Source organism: Leuciscus leuciscus (assembly GCF_965113295.1).
Source record: "Leuciscus leuciscus genome assembly, chromosome: 1".
Lineage (NCBI taxonomy): Eukaryota > Metazoa > Chordata > Actinopteri > Cypriniformes > Leuciscidae > Leuciscus > Leuciscus leuciscus.
The window spans coordinates 56,659,055-56,677,651 of record NC_138725.1 but is presented as its reverse complement, the minus strand read 5'-3'; the positions used below and the strand labels follow the sequence as shown (position 1 = coordinate 56,677,651).

General features: G+C 38.1%; 1 protein-coding gene across 5 annotated transcripts in view; it reads left to right on the top strand.

Annotated features, from left to right (window-relative positions):
* Positions 1-18,597, top strand: part of znf385c (zinc finger protein 385C) — a 113,422-nt gene that overhangs the window by 87,711 nt on the left and 7,114 nt on the right. For all 5 annotated transcript variants that reach the window (XM_082136692.1, XM_082136694.1, XM_082136693.1 and 2 more), the window contains 3 exons: positions 7,676-7,904; positions 14,978-15,280; positions 17,004-17,191. In XM_082136692.1, the coding sequence (XP_081992818.1) occupies positions 7,676-7,904; positions 14,978-15,280; positions 17,004-17,191 (720 nt within the window). The remainder of the gene's footprint in view (positions 1-7,675; positions 7,905-14,977; positions 15,281-17,003; positions 17,192-18,597) is intronic.

Here is an 18,597-nt window from a genome sequence, read left to right as displayed (position 1 = left end):
TTAGGAAAACTTGGCATGTAATGTGTGTCATAAGAACTACTTTCATGGTTATTGTTTATACCTTTTTTTTAACGAGAAAACAGCCCCTCATCTTTTTGTGTGTTCCACAGCAAACAAAAAATCATATGAGTTTAGATTGTCTTTTTGTAAATGACTCAACAGTGTAGTGCAGCTTTAACTGCCCTTTTTGTTTCTGGCAAGTCTAGTGCTGTGTTGGACAGCCATGTGTGAGAGGAGAGAAGATCCGCGCAGATGAGATGATGTGCATGAGAAATGAAAGCATTCTTATCTCCATTGCCAGATTCATGCTGCTTGTGTTGTCATAAACAATTATGTCCCACTCACTTATAGTGTCTGTCAGCCTTTGAGCGACACTTGATCGGTTTCAGGCTGGTTTGCAAGAATTGTGATGACAATATTTTCATTTTTGGGGGAACTGTTATGTCAGTGTTTTATTTATTTATATATTTATATAGCTAGTGTGTAAAATTACTATTTAATATTTGGCATTCAAAAACTGGGATAAAGCTGAAAGACATTGGGCCCTATCTTGCACCCAGCGCAATTGACTTTGTACACCGATGCATGTATCATTCCTATTTTGCACCCGTGCACAGTGGACTTTTTTTCCTCCACAGACGCACGCCGGTAAACTAGGGAATGAACTTGCGCTCCCGGGGGCGGTGCAGCGAAAAGAGGCGTGTTTCGGCGCAAACATTCCGTGATGCTATTTTGCAGGTTTAGAAAACAATGCGCGTTGTTGCGCATGTTATTCATATGCTATTTTAAGGGAGCATGCTTGGCCAATCAATGTAGCGTGTGCACAACGCGCATGAACTTTGATTCTCTCATCTACACAGAAGCAGCAGTTTTCATTTTTGCAAATCATACATTATTACAAGGAAAAATATTAACACATGAGGGAAATCATTGTTGTGTCCATGAGATGTGAAAAAATAGCCATAAATCTAGCTTACACATTTACACAAATTATTATACGCCTGTTTAACCGAAGCCAATTTGGGTGGGTTTCTCCCATCCCTAATGTTACTTCTCTGTGTTTTACGGCCCTGACGAGAACGTTGGTCTCCTCGGCTGTGAACCGCTCCTGGCGCGCGCCTGGCAAATCCGCCGTTATAATAGCAATCCGCCATAGAACAAGCGTGCCTGCTCTTAAAGGGAATGTGAGATGACGCTCTGATTGGTTTATTTCACGTTACGCCCAAACCACACCTATGAATAATGAAGCTACTTCAGACCAACCCATTTTAGATTTGCGTCGGGCGCAAGAGTCATTTATCCCGCCGGTATAATAGCAACAGCGCCCAAGACCCGCCCACTAAGTTAATTGCGTTTCGCGTTTGATACTTGCGTTTCAGATCGTTAAAATAGGGCCCACTATGTTTTTTCCACAGCAATTTTACAATTGTGTAATGTAGTTGGAATGTTATATTGACCAAATAGCTTCCAGGACACACGCGGTCACATCCGCCAGCTTGAGTGCCCATAATTTCAGAGTAGTTTGTGACACACACACACACACACACACACACACACACACACACACACACACACACACACACACACACACACACACACACACGTCTGGATCTTTGTGGGGACTTGCCATAGACGTAATGGTTTTTATACTGTACAAACTGTATATTCTCTCCCCTTACACAAACCCTACCCCTAAACCTACCCATCACACAAAACTTTCTGCATTTTTATATATATTTAAAAAACAAACAAATTCTGTATGATTTATAAGCTTGTTTCCTCATGGGGACCTCAATTTAGGTCCCCAGGGTGACACGAGTCCCGATGAGTCAGTGTGCATTCAGGTCCCCACTGGGATCGAAAAACAAACACACACACACATTCCTGCTTTGTTGGGGGATTTCTGCACTGTAAAAAAATTCTAACCCTCCCAAATCAAAAATTTCAAGTGACCGATACAGGGCTCTACACTTACTTTTTGAACAAGGAGCACTGGTGCGCCTAAATAAAAAAATTTAGGAGCACAGACAAATATTTGGGGGCACAGTCATTTTTGTTGTATAAGTTTATCATTATAGAGCATGTGAGCGGAGTGGAGCGCGAGCGGGCGGATCTTGGACAGAGCGCAGAGCGGCAATTTCAAAAGGACGGAGCGTCGCCCTATTTCCCGCTCCGCTCACGCCACGCATCAGTCAAAAAATGCGCCATGAAGAAGAAAAAACATATATAGGCATAGCCTAAGTCGCACTGGACTATAAGTCACATTTATTTAGAAATTTATTTAAAAAAAAAAAAATTTAAATTTTTTTTTACAGATGGGACAATTCTCCGTTACGGACGTGAGCGCTCTGACAGCGGCACTAAAAGACTGCTTTAAAACTTTCACTGAGACCTCAAACAGAAAGCACAAAGCCTGTCTTTAAATTTAATTTTGTTTTGTATTAATTGTATCTTAATTTTGATCAGTGTTTCATCAACCAATTGTCTGGATTTAATAAATAAGTAAATATATTAGAAAATAGATAATCACGACACGAAGGCGCCGGCGGGTGAACCTGGAGTTTGTCTCATAAATGAACCGAAACTCAGCGTATAGCCTACTTGCCTCACAGACCTGAGACATAAAGCTTGAAATGTCTACTTTTAAATAGAACAATTCAAAACGAAAGAAAACAGACTGCTCTCTTATGTAATCCGTATGAAATGTGCATTTCTCTCTGGGGCGTTCAATACTGCGAAGATCGCGAGTCAGCATCTTTCCAGCCGACACAGACATAAAAAAAAAAAAATTGTTTATTAGTAAACAATTAAAATGTCTCCTGCTATATTTTACATATTCATAATCATTAATTTTGCCGGTTCGTTGTGACAGCTTTTAGGTGCGTTATTGGCAGCGCCACCCTTACATGTTACATGAACGCATCAGCACCGAAAACATGGAGATTTTTTTCTTTTGGGGGCATTTTGTTTGTGTTCAGACTTTCTCAGTTGTTTTTAGGCGCGATGTTACGAGGACGCTGCTAATAAAGTTGCTAGTATGGCCTACACATTGGATTCACGTTTATTATTATAGGCTATTTAAAAAAAATACCCATTTTTTATGCCGTTCGTATCATTTTATTTTGTTGTATTTATCCGCCACACCTTGGCCGGTTCGTGAAAATATTGTCTGATATTAAACCGGTCCGTGACGCAAAAAAGGTTGGGGACTGCTACAAGTGATATACATGTAGATTTTTTTCCTTTTTTGGAGCGAGCGGGGGGCGATTTGAGTGGAGCGCGAAGGAAACTGCGTTGAGCGCTGAGCGAAAATGAGCGGAGCGGCCTGATGTAGCTTTGAGCGGGGGAGCGGAAGGGGTGAACAGTTCCGTGAGCGATGAGCGGAGATTCTCACCGCTCCACTCCGCTCATATGCTCTTAGCTACTGAAGATTTAGGCCTAAATAACTGATCTCCCGGTAATATAGTGTCCTACTCTGCCCCTCCTCATGATGATGTATTTGCAGCTGTTTCTATAGAAAAATGCTGTGTCACTCGCACGAGTGCGCCCAAATATTTTTTCACGTTCGCACGCCGAAATATTTACTCGCATGTGCGAGTGAAATGGGCGCACTGTAGAGCCCTGGACCGATAACATCTAAATTTTTCAATTGGCCCAAGTGAAATTCTCGTTGCAATAGTCTGTTAACATTGGCTCAATGAGAAATAATACGTCAGACTACTTGAAAAATGTTGATGTTATCGGTCACTTGAAATTTTTTACTTGGGGATGTAATTTTTTTTTAGTGTGTGTGTCTATTTATGCAGCAGCAGCATCTCTTTCATTCTCACAGCAGCGTGTCTGTGTATCTATATACTTTCTATGCAGCAGCAATAATCAATCAGCAATAATATAGCCTATATATATATTGAATAGCAGAAGAAAATGTCCCCGTAAGTTTGCTAAATCTGAAAATAACAGTATTATTATATAGAATATTGAATGATATAGAAGAATAGAAGAGTATAAAATGATTACTGTTAATGTTCAACATTTGTACCTGGCTAATCACCAGTGTCTCGCATGAGTAAGAATCAAAACACTTTTTTTAATTGTAACATGTGGTTCACATAAGTATTTTAGTCATGAAAACGAACCTGTGCACCTAAAAATGGTGTATTTGTATGTTCCTGATGAGCTGTGGAAAAACTATAGATTAAGGACGTCATTTCTGGTACTGTTCTGTTGTTCAGTTTTCACTGCTATATGGGGCATTTTTAGCCCAGATATATTCTGAGAGAGAAACCCAACAGCGTTTGCTCAGTTAGACGTCTGAAATTCTATCAGTTGCTCATTAGTTTCCCACTGCTCGTGGTTCACCATACAACACTCTGTCTTTCTCTGTTTTAGTTTCTCTGTTAGCCTGTCTGTCTGTTTCTTCTTGTCTCCTCTTTCTCTCTCTGTTTTGCCATTCTCTACAGATTTGATTTATCATACCTCACAGATCATTTGAATATGCTGATTTGCTGCTCAAGAAACATTTCTTACAACCAATGTTGAAAACAGTTGTGCGCCTTAATATTTCTGTGGATATCGTGAGAGTTTTTTTCAGAATTTTTGGATGAATAAAAAAAGTTCAAAAGAACAGCATTTATTTGAAAAATAAATCTTTTGTAACATAATAAATACAAAGTTCTGGCATGAAACTCTAGTTGGTGCAGGCTAATATGTCCTTTTACTCACATGTTCATAATCACATCGTTATCTATAAGGCACAGCTGATTGGTTCCTGCTGTATCAGTAGCCAATGAGCTCGCTACTCAACCTTCAAATACTTGGGTAGCATTTCCTTAGCAGTATCCTTGCTGAATAAATGTATTCGTTTTGAAAAATCTTCCTGGCACCAAACTATATATAGGGATATATATAGGGGTGTGTATAAACATCCCGCCTCCTCATCTGTTCAAAGACAGTGTTGTCCCCCCCGTCCCCGGATGAGGGTCATCTGCTAAGTACTTAAGAGGATTTGAGCGGGTTGATTACTCCCTCTGGGCCCACAGACTCATTTCTGCACTTATATTAGCCAGAGATTTGCTTGATGAACTGGGTGTCAGCTTTGATTTCCAATTTGAAAAACTTTAACCAACTGCCATTCCATTCACAATTTTAAATGTTATTTCTATGCTTTTTAAACAGTATTGGTGTCAAAAATCAAATCGATTTGTAAAATGATTCAGTATGCAATAAGGGAATCACAGCTCAGCATGTCAACTGCTCATGTTCACTTTAATTACATGCTGAATTATTACAGTACATTTCAGCAGGAATCTGGATTACAGCTCTAGATGATTGCTGAAGTCTAGAAACATTCACTCTTTAGCTTGTGTAGTGTTGAAACAGAAAACTAGCCAACATGTGTGTGTGTGTGTGTGTGTGTGTGTGTGTGTGTGTGTGTGTGTGTGTGTGTGTGTGTGTGTGTGTGTGTGTGTGTGTGTGTGTGTGTGTGTCTGTGTGTGTCTGTGTGTGTGTGTGTGTGTGTGTGTGTGTGTGTGTGTGTGTGTGTATTTAAATACATAACAATGCCTCTCACTATCTCTCACACTCATACACTACTTTATCAACAGTGTAATTAAAGTGTATTCCATTTGACACCTGCAATTGTAATTCATGCCCTCTGCTGGGCATTTACTCTTATCACCCTCATGCAGACTGTCTGTTCTCACTGTGTGTGTGTGTGTGTGTGTGTGTGTGTGTGTGTGTGTGTGTGTGTGTGTGTGTGTGTGTGTGTGTGTGTGTGTGTGTGTGTGTGTGTGTAGACACCCAATTATCTATAAATATGTTTATGTGTTTTTGTGCATATGCATGTGCCAGTTCGACCCACTTGCAATTTTTTATTATTCATTTTACATGTATTAATTTTGCAGACGCTTTTATCCAAAGCGACTTACAAATGAGGAATACAGCAAGTGATTCATCATGAAGAGGCAAACAAACACAAGAAGTGCTTAAAATACAAAGTTTCAGACATTGCTTAGAGTATCATAAGCTAGAATAGGGAGGGATTTAAGGAAAGTGAAAGTACAGAATAATGTTTTAAAGGAACACTCCACCGTTTTTTGAAATAGGGCTTATTCACCTTCTTTCCTACATTCCGACAAATGCATTTTTGTCTCAGTGTATGTATTGTTTTAGTTTGACAGGGTCGGCGCAAGCGAGTACAAATAGCGATGGAGATTTCCTAGGCAGATATTGACTTTGGACTATATTAGGGGTAAGCACAGGCGAAGCACTGCTACTTGGGCGCAGAGATATCACGCAACACATGAAATCCTCGGTAGCTGTGACACAACTGCGGGCACGCTCATCTTGATCTGACGCGCTGAGCCTGGTCATCGATGGCAGTAACTTGTCCCACTCGCCACAGAAACAGACACTCTATTTCAGTCAGCATAGATTGGCATATTCCCCCACATTCACACCACCAGTTCGTGTTGGCTCTCATCCTCACGTCCTCAGGCTGTTGAGCGATCGCAACCTCCACCTCCTGTCATTCTATTTCCAAAGCATGCAGCTCATCTTCTGAAAACTCTGGTTCACAGAGGTATTGTTCTGGATCTTGACTGTCTGAGAAGTCACCCTCTCCGTCTCTCACAAAATCAGCAGTGTTCATCGCCATTCATGTACTGTAGGAAAAATAGCCAGCTACTATTCACGCCGGTATGTTGACGGAAGTTGTGGGATTTCATGTGTTGCGTGATATCTCTGCGCCCAAGGGTGCTTCGCCTGTGCTTACCCCTAATATAGTCCCAAGTCAATATCTGCTTAGGAAATCGCCTAGTGTTAATCTGCATCGCTATTTGTACTCGTTGTGAATACGCAGGCCACAAGAAGTAATTAGGTGGGTTTTCAAAATATTTTTTTTATCACTTTTACTCAGGACATGCTAGCTGGCAACAAAGGATTCCATTCATTAAGCTAAGCTAAGCTCGCGTCGACCCTGTCAAACTAAAACAATGCATGCACTGAGACAAAAATGCATTTGCCCACCTATCTAAATGTAGGAAAGAAGGTGAATAAGCCCTATTTCAAAAAACGGTGGAGTGTTCCTTTAACTCATCAGTGTATATCCGAGTGGATTGGCTTCTTGAACAAGAAAAAATTTACTAATGATGGCACTTGATTTTGTCCGTCAGGAATTGAATGGACGGTTGCTATTTCTGTGATCTCATATGAGTGACAGGTTATCCCGCCTTTTCGCCAGAAGAGATGACTTTGCAAGAGAGAGGGGAAGTTATTTTGATTAAACGTTCTGAGAGCACATGAATTAAAAAATATATATAATGATACACGGATAAATCATTTATAATAAATACTGCAACATTCCATTAAAACATTCATGGTGACTTTAACAAATCATGTTTTGCTTTTAGCCATAATAACAGTTCTGCACACTTTGGACTTCTCTCAGCCAACTTTTTGATGTGCATCCTTTGATGTTTTTAAGTTCTCATGTATGCTCAGCTCCAAATTAATCAAATTTGATAATAATTCGTTTCATATCTAATTAAATGTTAGTGTTGTAAGGAAATTCAAATGTAGTGGTAGACTGGTAGTGTGTATGCCTGCATGTTTCTGTAAATGTGAGAGGTTTTGCAGTCCTTTTACTCTATCTCTCTCTCTATCTGTCTTTCTCTAGAATCAGGCTGAGGCTCATTATAAAGGCCATAAACATGCTCGTAAGCTGAAGGCATTAGAAGCTCAGAAGAACAAACAGCAGAGACGACAACTCGACAACGCGCATCACAACCGAGACAGAGACAGAGAGAAGGAGAGAGAGAGGGACAGGGAGAGAGAAGGCAACAGAGTAAAAATGAGCGCTCCGGATCCTCTTCCTGCTCTGCTGGATGACACCGCCGTGGAGGGAAGTAAGTGAACTCACTGACAATTAGCTATGTGAGTGGGCATTTTCATTACTGCATAAAAACGTGCCCTGATGCGTTAATAAAATGTGTTACAGAAAGCATTTAACTTCTGTGATTAGATATCTTTCAGAGTGTGTAGAGAATCAGAGAATATTTGGCTTAAAATATTGTTGGATGGGACTTGGGGTGATTATTATAGGCTGCATGTGTCTGCGTATAATCTTTTAAACGCCCATGAGAAAGCACTGCAGGCTTATTTGTAATTTATTGGAAAACATGAGTAAATAAATTATATCAAAAGTTTGGGAGCAGTAAGTGTTTTTCTCACACAGTCTGCATTTATTTGATCATAAATACAGTAAAAACAATAAAATTGTGAAATATTACAATTTAAAACAAGTGACAAATGTTTTGTATTTAAATATATTTTAAAGTGTAGTTTATTCCTGTGATGGCAAAGCTGAATTTTCAGCATCATTACTCCAGTCTTCAGTGTCACATGATTCTTCAGAAATCATTCTATTTCAATGATTTTCTGCTAAAGAAACATTTTCTTATTATTATCAGTGTTGAAAATTGTATGAAAATTGTTCTTGTATATTAAATAAAATATATTGAATTTTTTTATATATAGTATTATATATTAAGCTATTGATTAACAGTCATTAAAAGACTTGTTGAAAAGGCCCAAATAAAATGCAGAGAGTGAAAATCTGGGCTAGATTTATAATAAGTTTTATTGTGAGACTAAGTGTCTGGAGAAATTTTGACTTTTGTCATTTTATTTTAATATGCGTTTTAGAAAAACCATGCATTAGCTTGCCTGTAGTTCCTTCACTGCTGTGAATATCCTCCAGTCTTGCTCTTCGTGATCTATCCTGTGGATTGAGGGGATTTCATGTCTTACTGAAGGACTTGCCTCATCTCTTGTCATGAGGAAGTACTGTGACAGAGAGCAGAACAACAAGCCGACAGAGAGCTTTGAGCTATCCCTCTCCAATAATCGCTACCTTTTCATCCCTTTTAAGCTTTTTCTTCTTCTCCTCTGCCCAAATTCTATAGAATATGATTTGAAAAGCAAACCGAATATGGGCCCAAGGGATACGATAAAGAAAAAGAGAGAGAGTTTGAAACTCCACATCTTTCTGCAACAAGACCGTGAGTGTGGGAAAATCAAGCGAAAAAGAGAGAGAGAAAGCACATGAAAGTGGAGGGCAAAAAGATAGAGAGCAAGAACACCAAGCTCATCAAATCACATTTTAATATTCGGCCCCATTCATGGCGACAACGGTGAGAGGGCGCGTACAATCAGAGAGGAAGAAAAATGAAGAATAGATGAGAGAGAACAGAGAGAGCGAGAGAGAGTTTAAAAGAGCTACAGAGATGGAAAATGAGAAGATTAGCCGTTGCATTTTTGTCTCAGAGCCTTTGTGTTTGGATTAGCTCTCATGCACATGCCAACACACTCCTCATACTAGCAATGAGCATGAAATATATATTTCTAAAATGTACTCTCTGGGCTGGTTTGCCCAAATGTCTAATCTGTCGTAAAAGAAATATATTCAGGTTCACCTGTCCTCAAACTGAGCCTTTTTTTTAGGGTGTAATTACCAAAGGCACACTTATAGCATCGCAAAACAGAATGCATGGGTCTCAAGATGCGTTTTTTTAATAAGTTGGACAACTGTTAACTTGACACCGTGTCTTAAAAATGCATGTAGAGGGACACTGTTAGCATGCTAGTTAACCCTATAATGCCATTGTATTATATTTGTTATGTGGCTTTTTTTAAGGTTTCTACATCAATACGTCCTTTTGTATAAAATACTACATGTCTTCTGCCCCCTGCTGGATTATCTATAATCTTCAGAAAGTAGAAGGACTTTCAATTAAAAAACGTGGCCCAATTTTATATGGCCCAAAAAATTATCACGATAACATTTTTCATATCGGTTGATATCGATAATTATCACGATAAATGCCAAATCTTTATTCCTTTCAAGTTTAAAGATATATTTTTGTGAAAGTTGTATAGACCAAACCGTTAATTGTGGTTTTAAACTACTATTTATTGTCAGAACACGACAAACACTTCATGTTTTTGAATTCTTTACACTTTCCCAGTCATTTTTCCATTACAAAATAAATGTCTTAATAGAAAAATTTATTTCTTAGTTTCTGCATGTTCTAATGGGTGATAGTTTGTGTTTCCTGACTTTGATGGCACGTATCTTCAGCACAGCTTGCAGTGCAGGCTGCAATATTAATAATATTACATGTTTTGTCTCTTAGAAATGTACATTTGACAGTAGCTTGAGTTCACAGGAGCAGTGGCTTGAGTTAGGATGCAGATGTCAATTTATGTTCATTATTAAAAACAGTAACATCTGCAGAAAACAAAATTGCAACAACCTTATTTTTATATGGCGAATTTAAATATTCTGACTGTTCCATAGTTCCATGTATAATTTTGGGTATTTTTTATTATGAAAAACATGTAGATAAACTTTGTTTTGTGACCCATCCCTACATCAGCATTATGTGCATCAGTCAGTTGCAATGTTTAATTTTGCTCACTGATGGGTTAACGCTCTCATTTAACAGATAGCACACTCTTAAACCCAGTGTCGTCTCACTCACATTCACATATACGAGAGCTAATCATTCAGGGGATTTTGAAATGCTCTTATGCTAACGCGCACACACACACAGACACACACAAATTGAGCTGATTGCCTGATGAAATTAGCAGTGTTCCATCATTAAGCTCGCAGCTGCAGGGGCCAATCACAACTCTACAAGCATGTCAGCTGTTATTAACAGCCATGAGATGCTGGAAATGGAAAGGGAGGATGGGAGGGGGGTTCTGGAAATTTCTAGAAGAAGGGGTCCATTTTATAGCCGCCGTTGAAACTCTTTGAATGCTCTCTCTGTCAGATTTCACAGATCGTTTTCATCATTAGCTTAGGATTAGGATGAACAAGCGCAGTATTTTACATTTTCTGAATTTGTTGTTTTGTTTTTTACAAAGAGAGAGTTAAATATAGTCTATCCTGTTCTCTTCGCTATCCATCACTCCATTCTTCCACATCTGTCCCCGTCCATTTCATGTTGCACATCTCTTTGCGAAGATGGAGATGTCCAAAACGGAAAAGATTTAAAAAGAGTGACTCAGATCACATTAGTCTTTGAAGATCATTTGTACAAGCCCCACTGCAAGACACACACACGCTCCAAAGAGAGATGGGCACAGAGTGTTACCCAAGGCAATTCTCTCCATTTCATTAACTTTCGCACATTTTTCAGGTGTAAAGGCAAAACTCCCACACACACGTGCTCACACACAACCTTCCATTCCCTGCTCTGTTTTCCTCACATTCTTCCTCTGCACCCCCTCAGGAACCTCCTTTTAGGGGAATTGGTATAATCTAAATCTCAATGAGACACAGAAGGATCAGTCTATCTGATTCCCCAGATGGGAGAATTCAACAGATCTGTGCACATATCAAAAATGCAACAGAGTGTGATAAAAAAGGCGTTATGGGCCACTTCTCACACATACCTGTTTTCACGTGTTTAAATCCTGTGTTAAATTACTCAGCAAAACTAAGGCATTAGGACTCCTACAGTGATTGTAAAGGTCAGTGCTGCACTCTCTGATGGGTCATAAATTCACAAACACCTATTACTGTACATGTCATGTCATGTAGGAGGCAGTCCTGCTAGGGGAGGTGTTGGTTTTATGACAAGGCTGTCACACAGACGTTACTGGCATCTGGAATGGCTATAGTGTATATGCTAAAGACATTGCTAATGTGTTATTTATCATTTTCTTCTGTGGTTTTGCTTCAGGACTCAGATTTTCAGGTTTCCATATAAAAAATTGTTTGTTGAATGAAACCTAAATAAAAACTCAACAGGCTTGTTTTTTTTTGGTTTTGTTTTTTTTAGTGTTTTGTTTTTAAATGTCTCTTGATTTTCTATGTATCATGCTAACAATAGCCAATAATTCACTTCAGAAAACACATTGTGATCAGCACAAACCATGTTGTTCCTCCCTTCAGCCTGTGTTTAATGTAGTCTTGGTCATATTTTCTTTTACCTTTTTCTTTGAGGATGAAAGCGTGTCATATCCTGCCCATGCAGGCCTCCGCCTAATTGGCCATTTACATTTCTGCATTCGACAGAAGCTTTTATCCAAAGCAACAATTTTTTTTTAATTGAATATTTGTAGAGTGCGATAATTTGTAAAGAGGACAGTTGTCACTGGCAACATTTTTGCAAATGTGAATTTACAAAAACAATAATGGTAACACTTTACAATAAGGTCTCATTCATTAACATTAGTAAATGTATTAACTAACATGAAATAACAATGAGCAATACATTTGTTACTGTATTTATATTTTTTTTTATTAATGTTAGTTAATAAAAATAGAGTTGTTCATTATTTGTTCATGTTAGTTCACAGTGCATTATTTAATGTTATCTAAAGATTAATAAGTGCTGTAGAGGTGTTGTTCATTGTTAGTTCATGTTAACTAAAGTAGTTAACAAACTAATGAAACCTTATTGTAAAGTGTTACCACAATATTTAAAGCTGCATAACATCCTGGAAGGCCAAAGTTAAATGGCAATCAATGGTTCTTCAAATATGGGTCAAATTTGAGCCATAATTCCTTCCTTAAGTTTTTTTTTAAAGTTATTTCTAGTAAACAATTTTATTATGTTTGTCAAGATGGTCACAAAATCTGGTTCCAGTTCCAAAACTGAGGTATTATTATTGTATATTATTGTAGGACTGCCCCCTAATAGTCGACCAAACATTAGTCATTGAGAAGATTATAGTCGACCAAATTTTAATTAGTCAGTTAGTCACAGAAAAAAGTCCTGCAGTCCGTGACGGACAGATCGTAACAAGGCTGGTCCATGTGGTAATTGCATTATGTCGGGCAGGAAATCCAAACGTTCACCTCTCATAAGTAGTAGCCTAACGTTTGCCACTTTACACGGCCGCTCGCTCTAAACGTCAACCTGGAATAATGTGCGCTATTATTGGCGCATATCCAAGTGTTTGTGTGGACTAACCCGGATGCGCTGGTGCGAGCCTTTGCATTTTTTTCTTGTAACAGCGGAAAGAACTTAAAATATTAATTTTGGTCATACAGATAAGAGTAAGAAATCATTAGAAAGGGTTTACTTTTATTGTGTACACTCACAATAACAAAACTTTGTGCTGTAAAGTAAAGAAAACAAATAGGGTGCATTTTCTGCCGTCTCTGTCTCCTTGTAGTGTCTTAAGAGTGTCACAAAAGTGAACAGAAACTCAATGTATACTTGCCTCACAGACATGAGAAATATGTCTATACACATATTGAAATGTCTACTTTTAAATAAACCAATTCAAATAAAAAACAAAAATTCACTGTAATATGAATTAAACTTGCATTTCTCTACATAGTCCACTATATTGCAGAGATGATGAGTCAGCATTGTCAACTACATCTTTGCAGGCAACACACGCTTGAGCACGTAATTTATATTTTATAGGCTCAATATTATGGTTTGGTATTTCTCTGCATTGTAGAACAATGTTAGCCATTTTACATATACTATTCTTTCTCAATACTAAAACCGATGCCAACCCCAGCTATGGATTTAAGTAATTCAGTTATATATATATTATATCATAAACATACGATTAGTCGGATAATGGCTTAAATGAATGTCTACTAGTTGACTAGAAAAATCTTTAGTCGGGGGTAGCCCTATATTATTGGTTTATATATGTCAATAGAAGGGTTAAAAAATGGTTCTGTGTGCTTAGTGAAACTGTGAGAGCACCTCATTTGATGTCTCACTGCACAGGCTGCTATGGCCCTTATCTTATTTTTCAACAGAACAGATCAAATAGAAGGACATGACACTGGATTTTCAAAGGCAGACTTAAATAAAGTACTCTGAAGTTCAACACATGAGCACCGGTCTATAAAAGCTCAGCCTCAGTAATGTTGCATGGCCGAAAACAGTGTCTGTATTTATGTTTGTGTTCCTGTGTGCTGCACATTTTTGCCAATTTGGATACTAGCCCACAGCTAAATTACAGCTCGCAGACATTCAGATGTTTGGGCAGAAAGGATATTTTTATGCTGAATAGTGGTGCTCTGCCGCTGGCTTACTGCATGCACTTACTGATTGTTACATAGATTTTCAGCTAATATGTAAAATAACACACATTCACACAACATCTAGTTTACAGATGTCTCCCAAATGGTCTGTTGTGAAGCTTTCTTTATGTCTGCCTGTTTGTTACACATTACAAATCATGGTGGTCTAAAATACCTGCAGAGAGCTACCGTTTCAGTATTCACATTCATCTCATTATAGAAGTTCATTGGTTGTACAGGCTTTTTAAACTCTTAAAGGGAGAGTTCACCCAAAAAATATGAAGGGGAAATGAAAATGAAAAAAAGTACCACAAAACTGGTCCATATGATGTACACTATTTTCCAAGTCATCTAAAGCCATAAAAAAAAGTATTAATTACCAACTGAAAAATAATAGTTCATGTTGATGTATTGATGTAACCATATCCCATTTGTGAAGTTATTTTTTGAGTTCCTCTTTTTAATGAAATGCTTGCTCTCGTTCACAAAATCGGTCTAAATGATTCATTTTCGAATCAGATTGATTCAACCTTGAGCTGTAGTATGACTAATATAATATAATATAATATAATATAATATAACATAATATAATATGCATGTTTGGACTACTTTTATTAAAAAAAACTGATCATTTTGTGTGTTTTTTGTAATTTTGTAGCTTGACAGCCCCAGTTCTCAGTTACTTTCATTATATCGAAAAGATGTTTTCTGTTCCACAAATGAAATTAAGTCGTACAGGATTGGAACAGCGTGGGTAAAGGATGACATCATTTTTATGCAGTTATGTGGGTCAATTGTCTCTTTAAAACCAAAAACTTAAAAAGAATCAAACTCATTTATCCAGAAACGCTCCTACAATTATGTACAGCAGGGGAACAGCAGTCTGACGTTCTTTCTCTCTCTCTTTAGCTGCAATCTGTGACTCAGACCCTGTTGCCAGGGTGGATGATCCTCAATCTAGTTCAGTGGTCCTGACTCCTATATCAGAGGTGTCGTCTGCGGACCTGTCTGTCTCCTCCCCTCACTCACAGCACCCAGACGGTCTACTGGATCCTGCCGGTGCCACCAGTGAGACAGGCGCTCAGCAGGACAGCCCTACAGGGGACACACCGGCAGAGAAAGACCCCAAAAAAACGGCCAAACAACATCTGCATTGCCCCATCTGCAAAGTCACCGTCAACTCTACCAATCAGATGGATGCTCACAATAGTGGTGCATACCTTTATTTATATATATATTTATTTATTTACACTACTGTTTCCATTACTGGGGCCAGTAAGATTTTCAGCAAGGATGTATTAAATTGTTCAAAAGTGACAGTAAAGACATATAATGTTATGATGTCAAATCATCATATGATTTCTGAAGGATCATGTGACACTGGAGTAATGATGCTGAAAATTCAGCTTTGCATCACAGGAATAAATTACATTTTAAAATGTATTAAAATAAATGCAACCTTTGTGAGCATAAGAGACTTTGAAAAACATTGAAAAGTCTTACTGACCCCAAACTTTTTAATGTTTGTGTATTTACTTATTTTTTTGTCTGTAAACCCCTAAATTAACCCCATAAGTGAATTACCAAATATATACAACTATGAATAATTGAACATGCATTTTAATCATACTGCATTATTTCATCACCTCTGTAATAAATAATAATTTCAATATCATCTGAGAAAATCCATTTTCATAAAAAAAATTTTTTAATTATTGACATAATTGACATTTTAATAAATTGAGGGGCTGGCTAAACTCCAACTTTCTCAGTTTGAACTTGAGCAAAACTGAGATCTTAATTACTAAACAAAAATATAACCAATGTTCCTAGCTTTGACCTTGATGCTACATAAATTTTTTTCCATCTGACACAGTCAGAAACTTGGGTATGACCCTAGATGCCTATATCAGCTAACTCTCCAAAGCAGCTTTCTTCCAACTTCGCCGTATCGCCCAACTTCATCCCTACATCAGCTCAAAAGATGCTGAATCATTAGAACATGCATTTATTACATCTCACATTGACTACTGTAACACTCTTTTTTTTTTGGACTACCAGCACACTCACCCACTTGCAATATATTCAAAGTTCTGCTGCGAGAATATTAACTTACTCTAAACAATCTGCTCATATTACTTCCATCTTATTTAAACTCCATTGCTACCTGTGTCATCCTGTATTATACAAAATTAATCTTGCTACATTTAAGTCACTCAATGGTCTTGCTCCCTCTTATGTTTCTGACTTACTTTCTCCCTATATTCCCTCTCGATGGGTGTTAACTTCTCTGTGTCCCCAGATTTTGCCTATCATCATCAATGGGTGGCAGGTCTTTTTCTGTTCTGGCACCTAAGCTATGGAACTCAGTCACTCCCTCTGACATTTAGGACAAGTACCTCAATCCATGAATTCAAATCACAACTCAAAACCTATTTGTTCGCCGAATATAATCAGTCATAATGTGTTCTTCCAACATTAGCAGTCATATTGTGTTTTTGCTTCAAGATCGTGTTCGTATGTTGATACTGTCTACCTTCTACATTGTCTTCATGATGTTACGGTTCTTTGTCATGGATTTAAATGTTTGCACAATTTGATATTACTGCTATAGGCAACTGCGTTAGCTCTTGTTCTGGACTGGGCAAATGTTGTTATTATTATTGTTCATGTGAAATTACTGATTGTGTTTTTGCTCTTTGCGAAGCGTCCTTGAGCTCCGGAAGGCGATATATAAATTAAACATTATTATTATCATTAATTATAGACCATTATGCCATACTTATTCAACACCTTTGTTGCAAACATTTACCTAAATTGTTTTACATATTTTCATTTTCCATATAGTTCCATAAATTCACCCCATAAAAGTGTATTTGTGCATAAATAAGTAACCTTCATCATGTGAATTCCTTCACCTTTCTACATGTCACAGGCACCAAGCATAAACTAATGATGGATGGACAGAGTGTGTTGCCCCGAAGACGAGGGAAGGCAATGTCATCCCGCTCCTCATGTAAAAGCAAGCGATTGGCCAGCAAGGGAAGTGTGGGCGTGGCCAGCAAGAGCTTCTACTGTGAAGTTTGCGAGATCCATGTTAACTCTGAGACTCAACTCAGCCAGGTAACAAAACAAATGGACACAGATGCATGTTCACATTTTTTTGTGTTCTCTATTTTAAGGACAATGTAACTACCTAGCTCTGTTTTGAGTATCAGGTAGCTACATTGCAGGATTGCTATTTGATCCAGTCAGAAATGACTTTCTTCTAGAAGTTGACAGAACAGCTGCTGGCGATCATCTACAGAGTTTCAAACATAAACTACATTTAAAGGTGTATCTTGTTCTGCAAGTTACACACCTCATTGTCTCATTTGGATTTCTAGGTTGAATTTTCAGTATACCAGGAATATGCTAATCAGTCCGACACCCTCAATATAAAGTCATTGTAACCGATCTAATCTGGGTTTCCAGTGCATTTTGGTTGGGTGTCTGTGTGCTGGTGGAGGTTAAATTCTTGACATCGTGGGTGGGTTGCACCAATAAGGATTAAGTTAAGCACAGTTTAAAACTAATCTAGGATTTGGTAATCTGGGCTTTATTTTAAATCGAGTGTGTTGCTCCACTAAAACCTCCATTTACGATAAATGTTCTCCACCATGATGGATTCGCCATTGTACCTAATTAAACAGCAGCAATGTTTATATTCCATTTCCTTCTTTATTGACCACCAGAAACTCTTTGTCTGACAATAATAGCTCTTGCCCATAAAGGAAATAAACTTGTAGAATGTCAGCTGTCTTTATAAACTGCTACGTAGAGAGACTCACGCAGCAGGCAATGGAAATATTGCGGCAGCGCATGCGGATTTCATAAGCCTGGAAATGCATTTATAGTATCAATTAATGGAGTAATATGGCAGCATAACGTATGACAAAACAACCTGGCATGATTGGCGGAGTGACTCTCTGCTCTTGACAGCACCGTCCTGTCCGTTTGAGTGCCGCCTAGCAGCCACGCGTGGAGCGGGCCTGAGAAACGAGAGGTGCCGTTAAATGCTAAATATATTCCTCTCTTCTTTTCTTTGTCCGACACCGAGGTGCACCAAGATGAGCGATGAGTCCATAGCAGGCGTAACAACCCTCACACTCTGCCTACTCAATGCGCTTCATTTTTCATTTTTATTTGTAATAAACACCTCTCTGAGACCCGACGACACACACACTCTTTCTGTCTTTGTTCAATCAGCCACATATTTTAATTGTAGGTGCACTTTATTTTATTTAAACCTTCTCACCTGTAAGTTTATAGTTAATCCCTAATTGAGATTCTCAGCTGAGCAACAGCATTAAAGTTAATCTATCTTAAATATAAATAAAATCCAGGATCAAAATGATGGTTTAAATTTAAAGGTCCTTGCACACTAAATCCAAAATTTTCTCATGCATTTTTTTCGTATCCGTCATTCTGTGGCTCTAAATTGTCAAAACACCATTCAAATGCTTGTTACGGATGCGAAAAACACAGAA